The sequence below is a fragment of the Haemaphysalis longicornis genome, unplaced genomic scaffold (assembly GCF_048455015.1).
Source record: "Haemaphysalis longicornis isolate Haplotype H1 unplaced genomic scaffold, Haemaphysalis longicornis Haplotype H1 scaffold_3, whole genome shotgun sequence".
Taxonomy (NCBI): domain Eukaryota; kingdom Metazoa; phylum Arthropoda; class Arachnida; order Ixodida; family Ixodidae; genus Haemaphysalis; species Haemaphysalis longicornis.
This window is the reverse complement of record NW_027526335.1, coordinates 169,751,694-169,767,412: the sequence shown is the minus strand read 5'-3', so window position 1 is coordinate 169,767,412 and position 15,719 is coordinate 169,751,694. Positions and strand designations below refer to the sequence as shown.

Here is a 15,719-nt window from a genome sequence, read left to right as displayed (position 1 = left end):
TCATACAACATGGGAATTTGGAGGTGCCATTAGTGTCATACTTGCTGCGACATAGTACGGCACGTGCTCGCTGACTGCTTGGATGCCTGTGGGTCAGCGCTTAATCACGAACACGCGAGCAAGCCGAATGTTCCTGCGTGCATGCGTGGAACTAGTTTTTCTTTTGGTCCATCACAGCCACGGCGGCGCAAAGACCGCTATCGGCACTATGTGCACTGTGTAGCGATGCGCACGTAATCGACCGGAGTGCATTCGCGGTCTTCGTGCCTTATATACTTGGGATCACGGAGCAAGAATACAACAGGAGGAAAAACGCGGCTTCCTAGCGCAGCCAGATAATATCAAAGCGTTCGTTTAGCGAAATCTCCCGCGGGTGAAGAAACTACGCGGCCGTCGCGACCGGCATTTCACTGCACAGCCACGGGATGAATTGCGGACCACGTATCATTTCGTCCATCATGTGCCGCTACCCTCTCCTTCGCTGTTGCAGATACGAAGCTTTGCAACCTGCCACCAACCTGCCTTGGTTTTCATTGCGACATCATCTGGTCGCTCGCCCGCGCTTGCCGCAATGGGCTGTTTCGCTTCCTTTATATTCTTGCTGCGTGCTTGGGATCTTTCGCTCCTATGACGGCCTTGGATTTATCTACTGATGAAGAAACACTACCGGGAAGTAGAGGTAAGCAGTAGTTAACCTCGTCTTGAATTATGCATTTAACGAAGCAGAGTTGCTCTGTAACTTCGGTCCGCGCGAGGGGTTAACCCCGAAGTTTTCGGGACTCATTATGAACGTTGCGCAGATTTGAATGGCGGCTTTTGTAACCGTGTGCAAACAGCATCAATTCTTGCGCCATTTCAAATTCTTTGTTTCGTGACGTGTTGGTATCCCAGCCTGATGTTTCTGCTTGCTAGCTGAATGTTTTCGCAGGTAAGAAGCACAGTCGCGCGAACAGTGGCAGCGCTATCCTGTACTTTTAGCTGGGCGGCTAAGTTTAGAGTGGCTGCCGTGCAGTGGATGTGGATTCGTGCACGGATCCAAAGAATTGTGTACAATAGGAGCGCGTGTAGTGTGTGGCAGCCACTACAGTCACAATAATTTTAGTGACCGCCTCGCGTACAGCTGATGATTGAAATGCGGTCCAGGCAGGTTTTTTTTTGGCGTTTTGATTGAGGGCAGGATGGGCGAAAACAGGACGTTTCGAGGCGTACGCCCCGCATTGGTAAGGGGTAACTACGGCGATGAGCGACGTGAGAAATCTCACTCAATGGGTGCAGCAAATAGGTATTGCAGGAGACAAAGACAAGCGAAAACAAGTTTACACAGGCCGTCGCTGTATGGGGCTTTTTCCCGGCAAGAAGCACCCCACAATCGAGCAGCAGAGACGATGACGGAGGGCATTGGCGGCAATGCATTAATTTTTTTCGCTTGTCGCTGTCGCCCACACTATCGATTTGTTGTAGTCATTGAGTTGCGTCTTTCGTGCCGCTTGTCGCCGTAGCTGCATGTGGTTACCCCTTTAATATTCGAGCGTTCAGGTTGTTCAATAACGAGACAAAATGGTGTCATCGAATGTTGACAGTTGCGCGGTGTCATCCACTGTTGACTGTCACCTGTTGACAGTTGACAGTCAAATGTACCGTTGCGCGAAATGATGTCCTGATAAAGTGTTCATTCCAAGGGGGTGTGCGGAGAGGGATACAGTGAAAGAGTAAAGGCACGTGCAGAGGACAATGTCACAAGAAGGCTGGCTGAATCCAAGGTGACTGCACATTCTTATCTAGATTGGTGACTGCGCCAAGTAGCATTGCATTCCAATACGGGTACGCTGCGTGCTCTTGGCGCTAAAACTAAGCTATCAACCAACAAACACCATTTAACGTTGTTCAAGCTCGTCAATGTTTTTTTTTTTTCATTGTAGTACCTAAACCAGGGTAAGACGCTTCTTGCCCGAAGATTTTTTGAGAGAGCCCCAAGGCGTCAGCAGGAGTGGCCGTCGCATTAGAGACAGTTCACCTCACAGCCTTAGGCATCGTGGATGGGTTTCCATTGTTACTGTCTGTGTTTTGGCCATTCAGTGTGTACTCCAAAGGCGAAACGCACCTTCTTGCTTTTGGATGCGTCACTTCGGCTCAAGCCCAGTGCCCTGGTCCCTACAGTTCTAAAAGCTGCACCAACATTATGAGGCAGTCAGCTCGAGCGTGTTTTTTTATATACTAAGTTCTGCCTTCTTTACCTCTTACTAATCCAACGTTTCTGGGTAATTCTTTTTATCTTATTTGTGCTGATGACATCTTTTAATGCGTTAATAGTTTTCCAAGCCGCATTGTTTTTAGTCCCAGATTTTCGCTTCCCAAAATTTATTTGTAAATGTTTTTAATTGTCCTAAACAGTACCTGGCTTTCCAATCTGTGTAAAGGACTCACTAATGTGCATAATACCATAGTTTTAATTAAATACTGTTAACTATTCTCCCACTGCCGCCTTTCCACTTAGGCTTTTCGTGCTAATGTCTGTGCCTTTTAAGTTGTGGGTGTAATGTCATTTTTACTGTTCTAATTTATTGTTTGTGGTTTGAGTGTTTCCAGTTGGTTTGAAGAATGTTTTGTGAAATTCTCTCGAATGCGTTTTAAATAGAAGCTTAGTCTTCTTCTGTGCGGAATAGGTAGGAACCGTTTTCATGCTGTGTTATTTTAATTCCAAATGCATTTCTTTTTGTGTGAAAGTTCAGAGCGAACCAATTTTTATGTGTTATGTTCTTGGAAAATAAAGTTTGATTTCGTTTATCGTTCTTTTCCATGTTTTAAATTTACTTGCCCTTTGGTGCTTGCTTGTAGCTGTCTAAGGTACCGCAGTGGGGTGGGTGGGGGTGGTAGCAGGCGTGGCGAAAACACGCTGCCTCGCGGGGAATAGCAGAAAGCACTTGGGAAGTAACGGGTCGCTTTCCAAGAGAGAGTAGTAGCACCCTTCCGCAGTATCCCGTAACGCCGCAGCCAATAGAGCTATTCACTCTTTAAAGGAGTAACGGAACGCTGCCTTGGAGATGGTATTGCAATTCTCATACAGGGTTCAGGTACTATGCCTCGATGGAAGCAAGTAACTCCCACGAGGAGTATTCCGCCTCTCATTTTGGCGGCTACGTGCCATTCCCTGAAAGTGTAGCCCAATGCTTCAAAAGGAAGTGAAATATGGGACAACAGTTTTTACTCCTAGACAGAGTGCCCAGCATTCGTCGACTTCTTAGAGTGTTCGCATAGAAAGTGAACGTTTACAAGTCGTATGGAAGGAAAGATTGTGATCACTGTTTAGGCGTTTGAAATTCACAAACCCACAATTTTACGGTGAAATTTTTTACGTTTCTTAAAAGAAAATCGATTGTACTTATTCTTTGACACTTTTGCAGCAACTGCTGTTTTGGGAAACTTTGAACTTTCGTAGCCCAGGTGACACCAAAATCTGCAAGTTCTTTTCTATACCAACAACCTCATCGATGTCGGCGTCATTAGCACAAAGAGATTTCGCAAGAGCTAAGCGTAAAGGATCCGTTCCATCGTCCTCAGCTTGGTCGACGCACGGGGTTTGCCATGAAGAAAAAATAACAAAGATGTCTCTTCCATCGATCGTATAAGTTGCAACGCGGGTTATGATGCGAGCTGTTGAGCGCACGCGCACTTTCTATCGAGGGACGTGGGAGTGACTTTATTGGAGCCTTCTTGATGACTCAATTGACAGTTTTGCCCCTGCAATCCATTATTTGACTATTTAGGGTAGGTGTGCCGCTTTCGTGTATCTGTAATCAGCGGCAGAAAAGGGATCAGCAGGCGGCTCTGCCCCTCCACAACCATTACTGTAACAACCTCAGAATGGTTTGCATCGTTTTTAGCGGTATTTAAGGTCAAGGTTCAAACATGTGCTATTAAAGTCGAACAAGGATATATCCGGGATAGCGAGACAGTTCCATATATCTATGATTCGATATATGAAATGTGTCTGTCTGAAGATTACCTATTTAATCGGCACGCCAGTGAGAGCTTTCCGAGTTTGTGACTAGCGGTAGCTTACGGATTTTTTCTTCAGAGCACGGTAAATGCTCATCACAGCGCGACGACCACCGCACCTTATTTAACATAAAAAAAAGCCTGACATTCGCTTGCTGCTGCTTCTGCGTCATAAAGTTCACCACACCGTCTTGAAGCTTACGAACGCCGTCGAAATGAGAAAATCGGGCTTCATGCACTGTGCCAGAACAGTTGCGAATCTCGGCTGTAGAAGGCGGTTGTGAACGCTGTCAGGGCCGCTAGTAGGGTCGGCTTCTTCGGCATCCTTGATGTCCGCCACTGCCGGCACATCGTCGTCAGCACTTACGAAATGGAGTGCCGTTGTGTCATTCGGAATGACAGCTCTCGTAATTCACTCTCGAGGCATTCAGCGCCGCCGTCTTCGTATTCGAACACCTCTCGTCTGGAGCCACGCTGGCCGGAAAACAATTACCGCTTTGCATACGACACGATCCGGATCTGCCGGGCCTTGGCCGTGCTGCGGTATTCTGCCAAAAAATGTTGCGAGACATTTCGAATGCCTCTGCAGCCGACACCTCTTCACCGGCCATTAGAAGTCGAATAGTGTCCGCTTTCGACGCTAAATCCAAACTCTTCTGTTTTTTTTTGTGTGTGTGTGACCCTTATGGCCAAACCGCATGGAGCGTTTTTTCACGCTATTCGCGCGCGTCGGCGTTGCGGGGGCGTTTTTTCGACGCCCGCGTCGACGATTCCGCGCCCGCAGCAGCAACTGCCTCGGCGAGATTTCGACGCGCGTCGCGCGCGGCAGTGGGAGGGGCCTGGCGATTTGCGACAATGAGGAAGCGCGCGCCCCATGGCGGTGGTTTCGAAGCACTCGGGACAGCCGGCTGGCTCCGCCGCGGATGTTTAGGCTTACCACCCCAGCAGATATTAAATGGGCGCTTTCACTAGTGGCACGGATGATGTTTGTAGCGCCGTTTTCACCCACAGTATAAACTCCTTCACCGCCGCACAAGCAACTTCGTGCATGCCTTGAGCGGCATTTTAGAGAGCGCTTAGAAGCGGTCGCTCAAGCTCCCGACCACGGTGCGCCCGACACCACTTCGCTGCCGAAACCGCCGCCATGTTGCCGCCGCCGGCCGCGGCGCGCGCAGCTTGCGGATGGTTACGCAGCAGCATCAGCGCGCCTGTGGCGTGCGCGGCGCGTCTTCGCCAGCAGAAAACGCTCCATGAGGTTAACGCTTTACACCGAGACGCACGCCGCGGGCGAAAAAAAAACACACCACGCCGCATCGGTTCCACTGAGCGAGCCAACACTGGTAACCGCTCAAGAACGCAGGAAAAATTGATTTGATTGTAGGGTTTAACGCGCCGACGCAACGCAGGCGATGAGGCGCGCCGTAGTGGAGGGCTCCGGATTAATTTTGACCACCTGGGGATCTTTATCGTGCGCCGAAATCTCGTACACACGGGCGTTTTTGCTTTTCGCCTCCATCAGAAAAGCAGCCGCCGCGGCCGGGAATCGAACCCGCGACCTCGTGCTCAGCAGCGCAACGCCTTAGCCACTGAGCCACCGCGGCGGGTCAGGAAAAATTCCAGAAAACGAGCGCTTGCGGTTGGCTTCCCCCTCTTTTATTGCCTTTCGCACCCAATCTATCTGCCATGCGGATGGCCCCCATGCTAGCTTGCGAGCAGCAGGTGTTGAAGGCCACCGGAGTGACGCGCCGACGCCTCACCAAGTGTGGCTGCGCCCGCAGAGAGACTCATCGTCATCCACGTCAGGAGGAGCGTCCTCCGTCAGGAGAAGCGCACTTGCAGGGCCACTTCCGGCGCAGCGTTCGATATATCGAAGGTGCCCGTGACAGGGACTTCGATACAGGGGCACAACAGCGCTATACTTTTGCATAGGATTTCCTAGGGGATGTTCAGACTGTTAGATATAGACAATAACATGATATATCCGTGTTCGACTGTAATGCCGACTTTCAGCTCTTCCACGAACAAGTTATGTTGGTTAGAAACATGTGAGATATTCGATACGCTTTGCGCCCCGGATTTGCAAATCTGCCGGCCATAATGGCGTAGAAAAATCAGAGAGAAGTGTGGTGCGAGGAAATGAAAACCCCAGAACGCACGTTTCACTTTAAAAAGTGCTCGTAAGTTGGTCATCAAAATTCAAAACATGCCCTATGCAGTGTAGATTGTAATCTTGTAAGCTGATTACATTATGCTCACAAGTCGCTGCAGTGTTTTTTTTTTAATAGTCTGCTGAGTAAGTTCAAGACTTGCGAACAAGTCATTGGTTTTGTCGAGTGGCGTATTCGACATCTCCACATATTTTCATTACTCCCGACATATTGATATTTTTGCGTAATAATTGAAGGGCTCTCGTAAACAAACTTGGCCTGTACTTTTTTATTGTTTTGTTTAGGCTCCTCATTATAAATAATTTGAAGGAATTTCGTGCGAGTTACCCTTGTGGGCTACAACGTGTGCTCGTTCATCGTGTTGTTTCCGCTTTTGCCTTAAATGCAACGGTACGATGGCCTTGTAGTGAGGACACCTCGTCAGGATATTTGTTTACCTGCGTCACACATGGTTTTCAAAGTGACATCCGGACAGAGGTATTGACAGCGCAGGTCGAATTCAAGCAAAAAACTTGCCTTGAGCTTCAAAAATACGGCATTGTGAGTATGGTTTGTGAAATTGTCTCTTTTCCCCAAGGTATAAGTCTTCCTCTTGGTGGCGATGACTATCGCATATACGTTACTGCCGTGTTTAGATGATACTACGTGAGTTTAATGACAGCATTAAGAACCACACGGCAAATGCAATCGCATATATAAGGCGTGATCGCTCCAACTCCTGCTACAAATAAAAGCTCAGACACCACTTTACTGTTCTGGGACCCGAAGCTGTGTAAAACCGAAGGTGTCTTTCACTAACTGTTCTATTATGCTAATACCCGCAAAATCACCTGTAGTAACTGTCTAGCACCACATCTTTCAGATTCGTTAGATATGCAGCTGGACTCGGATGCTCATAAGCGATTGTTCTGCGTGTACTACGTCAGTGTTGAAACCAAAATAGACCAATAATAGAGACTCACTTTTGGTGAGGGAGTAACTCGGCCCAACCCCGGAAAATGCGGGGCTTCATGGTGAACCAAAGAAGGATCATCGACGTCATAAGGAATGTGACGCACATCTCTGCAAAGCTGAAAGGCGAATAGCGTTGGTGAGAAGCAGAACAAAAAGCAGAATAAACCCACGCGACGAGCTGCATGTCGCGTGGGTTTGCCAAGGCTCAGTTTTCACTGGGGATTGCTTTGCGAGAGCGCTTAAGCGAAAAACCGGTGTTAAGACAAAGCGTAGAAACGCAATAGCCCTTGGCTCTTAACAGCTTACAATAAATCCCTGCCAATATGCCAAATCGTCAGTCCAATTGTTGCATAATGGTATGGTTAACGATCAAAAACCGTGATGTAGGTTTAATTCCACCAGCAACAAGTAATAAATGTGTAATAAATGTGTAGCGCTTTCTAGACTCGGTGACAACTTAAGAACGACACCGGAAGTTGCCGCTGTGCCTTATCACCGTAGCCGGAAGTTTCTCCGCGCGGCGCAAGTAGGGCGTTACTGGCAATATTTTTAACATGGCCTTAGCCGTTCCCGTGATTTTTTGGACTTAAAATGCTTATAAACGGCTCCAGTGATGACAAACAAAGTGCGTGAGGCAAGGCAGACAATATCACGCATTCATAGCAAACCCGTTTCAAAACGCGCGCGCACTCACGTCACGGGTCCGGCGCTCTGGCGGAGTGATACACTACATGAGGTGGTGCCGTTCTTGAGTTGTAACCGAGTATAGCAGCGCATTATTACGTGCGCGCACACGAAAGTTATTGAACTCTATGTTTACCTCATTGATCCAAGTTCTTGGTATCTTCTCGAAATTTCCTCCCGGTTTTTCTCTTGCAACGCTTTATCAGATGAACTGTTCCGGAATAAAAAAAAAAACAAGAATAAAGTGATGCACTTTGTGAGAAAAATGATGCAGACATACGGTCTCAAGATGTCAAATTTGGTATCCTTGGCCATTTTTAGAACAAAATAAGTTTTGAATTACAGCCACATTAAAGGGACACTGAAGTAAAGTTGTCAAGCTCTCGTTATTGCTTGCACTGCGTAGACTGCCTCAAATTAACACCCTTTTCATTGTTTATCCGGTTGATAAGTCAGTAATTTTTTCATAAAGCCTGAAACAAGAAAAACTACAATGCGCGGTGTGCGGCGGCCGAACCAAATAAACGCTGCGACGTCTGGAGGAGATGCACCGTGACTGGACGATGTCCAAGATTAGTATTCAAAGAAATTTGCGGTTTCGTTTATGTAAACCAACATGGTTGACATCTCACGTTATTGTTGGGTGGGCATTCTAGATATCTCAATAATCGCCATACCGCGCTTCTGCTATGTTGTCAGCTGTAAAATGCCTAAGATAAGCTTCCGAGAACGACTTGGAATCATAGCAATCACTAGCCGAGGCCTACGCAGTGGATGAACGCCCTCCGCATCACCGCAGACACTCAAATGCCACGTGCTTTTCCCCCATATTTGGAGCTTGCCTCACTTATGCCTGTATCGTAAAAAGCGTGTTCGCACCAGGCCCAGGGTCTGCTGATTCTGGCCTGTGCCCACTACCCGTAAGCAGTCGGTGCTTATGGCAACAGCACGCCAACGAGAACGCGCTAGCGCGTCAGTGTCAGTCTGCGCGTGTTCTGCGAACTCGTTCGGGGAGCAGTGAACGTCACGGCCCAGAAATGGTGAACTCAGTACAGAAAGCATCGACGAAAAACAAAAAAATTAATCAGCTTAAAAAAAAAAAGGTACCCTCGGAAATTCGAACTTGGGACTTGGGAAACCACATACCTAGCGCTCGAGACCACTCGGGTACGGGCCAGCGCTGCTGACTTTGGAAATATGGTGTATATAATGTATAACCGGTTAACACTTTTATTTAGTTTTTACATTTCAAGCAGCTTAGGTGACCATGTGTTGTATAGCGATCGTTGCAGTAAGCGTCCCACAAATTTCCACAATATCTCAGGTCTAGAAATTGCATTACTTAGACGGAAAAGCTTTCGCAGATGCGTAGACGTGCTGCTTACCGCTGTGCTTGTTCGCCCAGCGCAAAAAAATGCGTATGGGTCCCTAGTTTTACGCTCTACGGTAAAAATTTCAGGTGATTTTATTTCCTTAGTACCTATATTGACTTCGCTGACTCTTCTCCCGCCTTCAACTGGCCTTAAATGTTCCTGCTTGCGTACCGGTCAGCGAAGCTTCGCATGTGCGCTTTTGCGGCGCTTGTGTGGAGCGACCTGGACTTGGAGCTTGCTACAATGTACAAGCTAACAAACTAAAGAAACGCACCTTCTTCCATTCACAAACGTGTCGTGGCTTAGTTTCAACTGAGCGAACGAATTGCGACGACCCGTCGGCTCCCGGCGGACTAAACGCTGAGCCGACTGACTCTGTCGAAAGGTCGGCGAGCCGTGCAGTAGCGCAGTCAAGCCAAGTCATCTCCTCCTGATGTCACACGAAAACGCCACAGAAAATGGGCGAGGATGCAGAGAAGAGGACAGCATTTTCGAATTGATTTTTCTACTAAACAAATTCGCGTAAACGCACTCAGAGTGGTCGAAACTAGGCCTATGAACTTCGGACTACAATTGGCGCTAGTAATCCCGCAATGTTTACAAATCACTCCCCTGTCCCTTTAAATGCTTAAACATTAAAGGAACCGAAAACCAATTTTTGTCTGGTATATTTTCTTTATACCAAATTAAAGGGCATCACTTAAAACGCCTTAATCCGGAACGATTATGCTGATATCACCCTAGTATTTCTAAATCGGAATTTGTAGATCGAACAGCCGTACATGTCCCGCCAAAAGGAATGCTAGGAACCGTGAAAGTGAGCCGAGCGGCGACATACCTTTCGATGCACGTGAAATTAAAACAGTTACTTAAAAACGTGTCCCCGGCTACAACCACAATAATGTGTAACCTTTATATTCCTTCATACGGTTTTTTTTATCACGCTTTCAAATCGCCGGAATTGTTAAGACACGTAACGTAGCGTCACGTTTAGACGCCGCATTATGCCACCTTTCAGACTTGAGAAATTTTAGTGCAAAATTAAAAATTAGTTCCACCGGATTGCCTAAAACCTCCTAGTGGTTTTATGGAACGCTGGCTTTCACATGAGCTAGACGACACGCGCTCCACAAAAATCGGTTCCCTGTCCCTTTAAACACCTTATCTTTATTCACATTCTATAAATAAGAATAAGGAGAACATTATTCGCAGGAAGTGAACAGAGGCACAGTTTTTCGAAGAAAAATGAAGCATTCCATGAAATCAGAGCTGCGCAAATTTATCTAAAAATGGTAGCATGTCCACTCCGTGGATGATGGCGAGGGTGCGGAGTACGGGGACTCGAAATGACATCCAAGTTGCGCCACGACCATCATTCGATTTGAGCAGTAAGTTGCACCTTGATCGTTCCCTAAATGAAACTGCAACTCACGGCTCAAATCGAATTTCGCTTGATTTTCGCTTGGTGGTGGTGTGCGCACAGATGGACGCGGACGGACATTGGCAGGCCTAAGGTACTCCGCACCGTTACAGGCGAGGGAGTAGCCGTTTGTCTCTTGGGTTACTCACTCACGGTCGTCGCCCTATTGGTAAGATGACGGACACTATACTCGGTTACAACTCAAGAACGGCACCACCTAATGTAGTGTATCACTCCGCTAAAGCGCCGCACCCGTGACGTCATTGCACGCGCGTTTTGAAAGGGGTTTGCTATGAATGCGTGATATCGTCTGCCTTGTCTCACGCAGTTTGTTTGTCGCCACTGGAGTCGTTTATAAGCATATTAAGTCCAAAAAAATCACGGGAACGGCTCACGCTATGTTCAAAATATTCCCAGTAACGCCCTACTTGCGCCGCGCGGAGGAACATCCGGCTACGGTGATAAGGCACAGCGGCAACTTCCGGTGCCGTTCTTAACTTGTCACCGAGTATAGCTCTGTCTGGTGTACCAGACACAGGCTCGAATCCTGCCGGTACCTGTGTGATTTTTTGCGATTGTAAATGTTATGTGCATGGAGGCGGACGGATATTTTAAGGTCCTGAAGCACTGTGCACCTAAAACACTCTCACTTGTAAAAACGCGTGGTAGAAAAAATTCTGCAGAAATTCAGAGAATTATCTACTAATGCGTAGCATTCTTATGCCGCTTGTCTTGTGGGTGAGTTTTTTCCAGCAAGATCTTTTCGTTTTTTTTAAATCCTCTGCGACCAATTATTTCCATTTACGCTATTATAACGATCAGAAGTGGAATTTTTGCGAAATCTGCATTATTGTGAAAATAATCGGCCTTACACGGTTCGCCATTTTTCGTAATTTTTTGTATTCTTCTTGTTTTTTTACTGTTTCAAAACTTCTTGGTACTAATTATCTCAGTTACGCTAATGTAAGAATTTTAGGTGCAACTTCCACAAAATCTGCATTATTGTGGAAATGCCCTGCTGTTGTACGTTTTGATATGTTCCGTAATTTTTACGATTTTTCTTAGTTTTTAGTCTTTCAAATTTTCGTCCTACCAAATATCTCCATTTGCTTTAATTGAACGATTGCATTTTGTACTTCCGCGATATTTGCATTATTGTGGAAATGCAGCGCGTTACATGGTTTGGCATTTTCCGTAATTACTTTATATTTTTCTTAATTGTTTAGTTTTTCACAATTTCGTTCGAGCAATTATCTCCATTTACGCTATTATAACGATTAAAGGTGATTTTTTACGAAATCTTAATTATTGTGGAAATACCGCGCGTGAAACGTTTTGCCTATTACCATATTCTAATATTTTTTTATATTTTTAGTTTTTCAAAAGTTCCTCCGACCAATCATCTCCATTTATATTATTTTAACGATTACATTTGGAACTTTCGCGAAATAATCATTATTAGAGAGCTTTACCAGTCCGTCTGTTCCGTCGTTTACGTAGTTACCGTGTTTACCGGGACCCGTCTGCGCCTGTACGCGTGGAAGGGCAAGGAGGATGGGCGAAGAGGCGCACCCCACCATGACGAATGCACGGGCATGGCGAGGGCCGACCCGCAGAACTAATCCCCCCCGCCCTCCCCCTCCCCCCCCCCTTCCCCGCGACGAATGCGCAAGCGCCCAGACGCGTCCCGGTTAACACGGTAACCACGTATAACACGGAACATGTGGAGTGCTAAAACTCTCTATTGCGGAAAGGCAGGGCGCTACACGGTTCGCCATTTTTCGCAGTTACTTTATATTTTTCCGTGTTTTTCTAGTTTTTCAGAATTTCGTTGGACCGATTATGTTCATTTTGCGCAATTATAACGATTACAGGAGAAACTTGCAAAATCTGCATTATTGCGGAAATGCTATGCGTTATACGTTGCACCTATTCCTTAATTTTTAGATGTTTTTCATATTTCGGAGTTTTTTAAATTTCGTCCGACCAGGTGAGGTGACTGTAAGAGGGAAAGAGGTTCCCAGTCTGCACCACATATGTATCGCATACGTTATTTTAACGATTACATTTGGAACTTTCGCGAAATCCGCATCATGGGGATTAGAAGGACGTTACACGGTTCGCCATTTTCCATAAAAACTTTATATTTTCGTTATTGTTTTCTGATTTTAAAAATTTCCTTCGACCACTGCCCTCCATTTATCTACTATAACGGTTACAGGTTGAACTTTCGCGATATCTGCATTATTGTGGAAATCCAGGGCGTTACACGCTTCGGCATTTTGCATAATTGTTTTTTAATATTTGTCTTAATTTTTTATTTTTTCAAAGTTTGGTGAAATAGTTATGTCGATTTACGCCATTATAGCGATTACATGTGCTACTACCGCGATATCTGAATTTTTGTAGAAATTCAGGGCGCTGCACGGCCCTGGCTGTGGGGGTACCCGGTAAAGAATGTTACGTGTTAAAAAATCATGCACCCCTCCGTTTAACTAGGGCGATGGTTGAACGCGAAGCTTACTCGTGATATGAATCCTTGGGTTGGCCAATTCCACCCAGCCGGTATGTGCTACTCTGGTGATACGCCAGAGTAGCACATTTCTAGAATATTCACTTTTCATCTAGAATAATCTACAATTTCCGGACTAACTTTTCTAGAATACCCACAGCTATTGTTGGGCGTGCACTCCTTAGGCCTAACGTTTGGGTTAGGGGTGCACGGCGCCAATCGGTACCTTCTGCTGGGCGTTCAGTGAGCAATTTTTTGAGTGGGCGCCGGTTCGAGTTGGTAATCTCCTAAGTGTGATGTTAGGCCTGACGTCTCTAAACCTCAAAATGGAAAGTTAAGCTTAACGTCGCCTAGCTAACTGCCTTACGGCATGCAGGGCAACGCCATTCTTCTCATGACGGATTCTTTGGATGTCGTCTGAGTTTTCCATCCTTCGACCGTGTCGGAAGGGAGCAATCGGACAGACGCTGGCGTCAGAACCAGAGGGACGCAGGTTGAATTTCGCCCGCGGGGCCGGAATTCAACCTATTTGTTTCACTTCACTATCATTCATCATCATCTTCAGAGAAAGTTTGCTTTCCTGCAGGTCGTATTGGCGTACAACGGCATCAGTAAAATCATGAAGCTTTGCTTTAAAATAAGATGTGCGCGCAAACTTTTGGTAACATTCACATAAATGTCTACAAATGGAAGGAAAAATTTTACTTCGATCCGCAGTCTTTTTTGTGTTAAAGATGTGAAATATGCTTCACTAGGCCACGTGTAATTCTCCTAAACATGCTGTTGTCAAAAGATTCTGGCACTAAATGTGCCGTAGGGCTGCTGTTTCTGTAAAGCATAGGACGTTACTGCTGAAATTTAAACGCACTAGTTGCCTCCCGTACGCAAGTCGTCAGGGGCAGTACCTAAATTGACAACATGTTGTGAACTGTAACCATAGTTATTATACTTTATACCTGATGGTAGAGGAAGCTTCCTCCACATAGACTACCTAGTATTTCAACCGGTGTGGTCTGAATCCATTTTTTCACAAACTTCTCTCATCTCAACCCGCTCCCGAGCTGCTCCGTTCTCTACCTTCAGACGCGCTTCTCTGCAGTCATTCTGTTACCCTGACCGTCCATCTGTTATCAGTACTCTGCAGTACATTTTCCAGCCCGCCTCCACTTCTTGGAGATTAAACTGTGATGCCTACCTCTCTCGTTGGCGTCTACCTAATTCAAGACACTCGTTTCTTATCCCCAAGCGTTACTAAAGTTCGCCAGACATTTTCTTGCGAGGCGTCTATTAGGTCTCCAAACTTCTGTTCTATAATTCATAACCGGGGGTACGAAATCGTGGCGTACTATCCTTTTCGTGGTACACGTAACTGACCGCTCTTTTCTGCAGAGCGCCTGCCGGATGTCCCCTAGCCGACATCACTTTTACTGCCCATTTCCTTCTCGTCATTTGTTTCGGCACTGCCCATACGCCCGAGAGAGTTGTATTTATTCGCATCTTCTATACTATTTATTTACATACATTGAGAAACACTTTACAGATGTATATTCAAGATTACTGTCTGTTTACACAAATTTATGTTTTCAGTACGACAGAGATATCCCAGTATAGTTCCAGTGGTAATCCTTCAAAGTAATATTCTTGCTCATTTAACAGACAATGGAAGGTGAAAACGTCAAGTAGCTCAAGTATTCTATTTTTACTTCTACCCCTGTTTTTCGGAAGTGAGCTTCCTAATGGCACCTCTAGCCATTTTGTTAATACTTCCATGTAGAGGGTATCTTCTTTTCTGAAGCCTTTCCGAAAAGGAACTTTCGACGCTCCTCTGGAATGATTATCGTGCCAGAATATTCGTTCTGGATGTCCTTTAAGATTTTATGCAAGTCGCTTTGAGCCATTGGTCCATCAGTGCCATTAGAACACATTTGACATGTTCTAATCATTTCGAATTACCAGAATAACTACCTAGTCGAACTTTCTAAATTCATTTTGTTCTTTCCTTCGCTCCGAAACAGTCTTAGGATACTCCTAATAAAAGTTCTCGTGTTACGTAGATAGCTGAAACATAAGTTATATGGGTAACTATTAATTTGGTTAACAGCTTCCGAAAACCGAAAGCAGGGTAAATGTTCCAGTAATTAGCTTTCATACTACAGCCCTTGTGCTTTGGACTGAGCAGCCATTTTAAATAGTAGTCGTATCATTATTGCCTTGAAGCATTTCGGGATTAAGTTTGCTAGCTCTCCTTGTAAAATGTCACAACCATCCTTTAAAAATTTCCAAGGTTATGTCGTTCCCCGCTAGAGATACAGACAGACAGACAGACAGACAGACAGACAGACACACAGACAGACAGACAGACAGACAGACAGGCAGACGGATGGATGGATAGATGAATGGATGGTTGAATGGATAAACTCTTACTTACAGCGCACGCTTTGTTGTAAGCACGAGGTAGATCCACGCAAAGAGAACCAGAAGGACCATAGTGGGCACGTTGTACAGCATCCATGTTGCGAACGTCAGCTCTGTGGAGCTTGGAAACTTGCTTTAATAAAGATTAAAAAAAGGAGAGGGATATACAATGTGCATTCTAGAATATGCAAAAAACT

The 15,719-nt window shown here is 45.9% G+C and overlaps 1 protein-coding gene across 1 annotated transcript in view; it reads right to left on the bottom strand.

The window, feature by feature from the left end:
• LOC144175688 (Na(+)/citrate cotransporter-like) overlaps positions 1-15,719 on the bottom strand; it is an 88,108-nt gene that overhangs the window by 23,274 nt on the left and 49,115 nt on the right. Inside the window, exons 8-10 of the mRNA XM_077704729.1 lie at positions 15,536-15,655; positions 7,939-8,013; positions 7,127-7,234 (exon numbers count right to left, since the gene is read on the bottom strand). Of these exons, the coding sequence (XP_077560855.1) occupies positions 7,127-7,234; positions 7,939-8,013; positions 15,536-15,655 (303 nt within the window). The remainder of the gene's footprint in view (positions 1-7,126; positions 7,235-7,938; positions 8,014-15,535; positions 15,656-15,719) is intronic.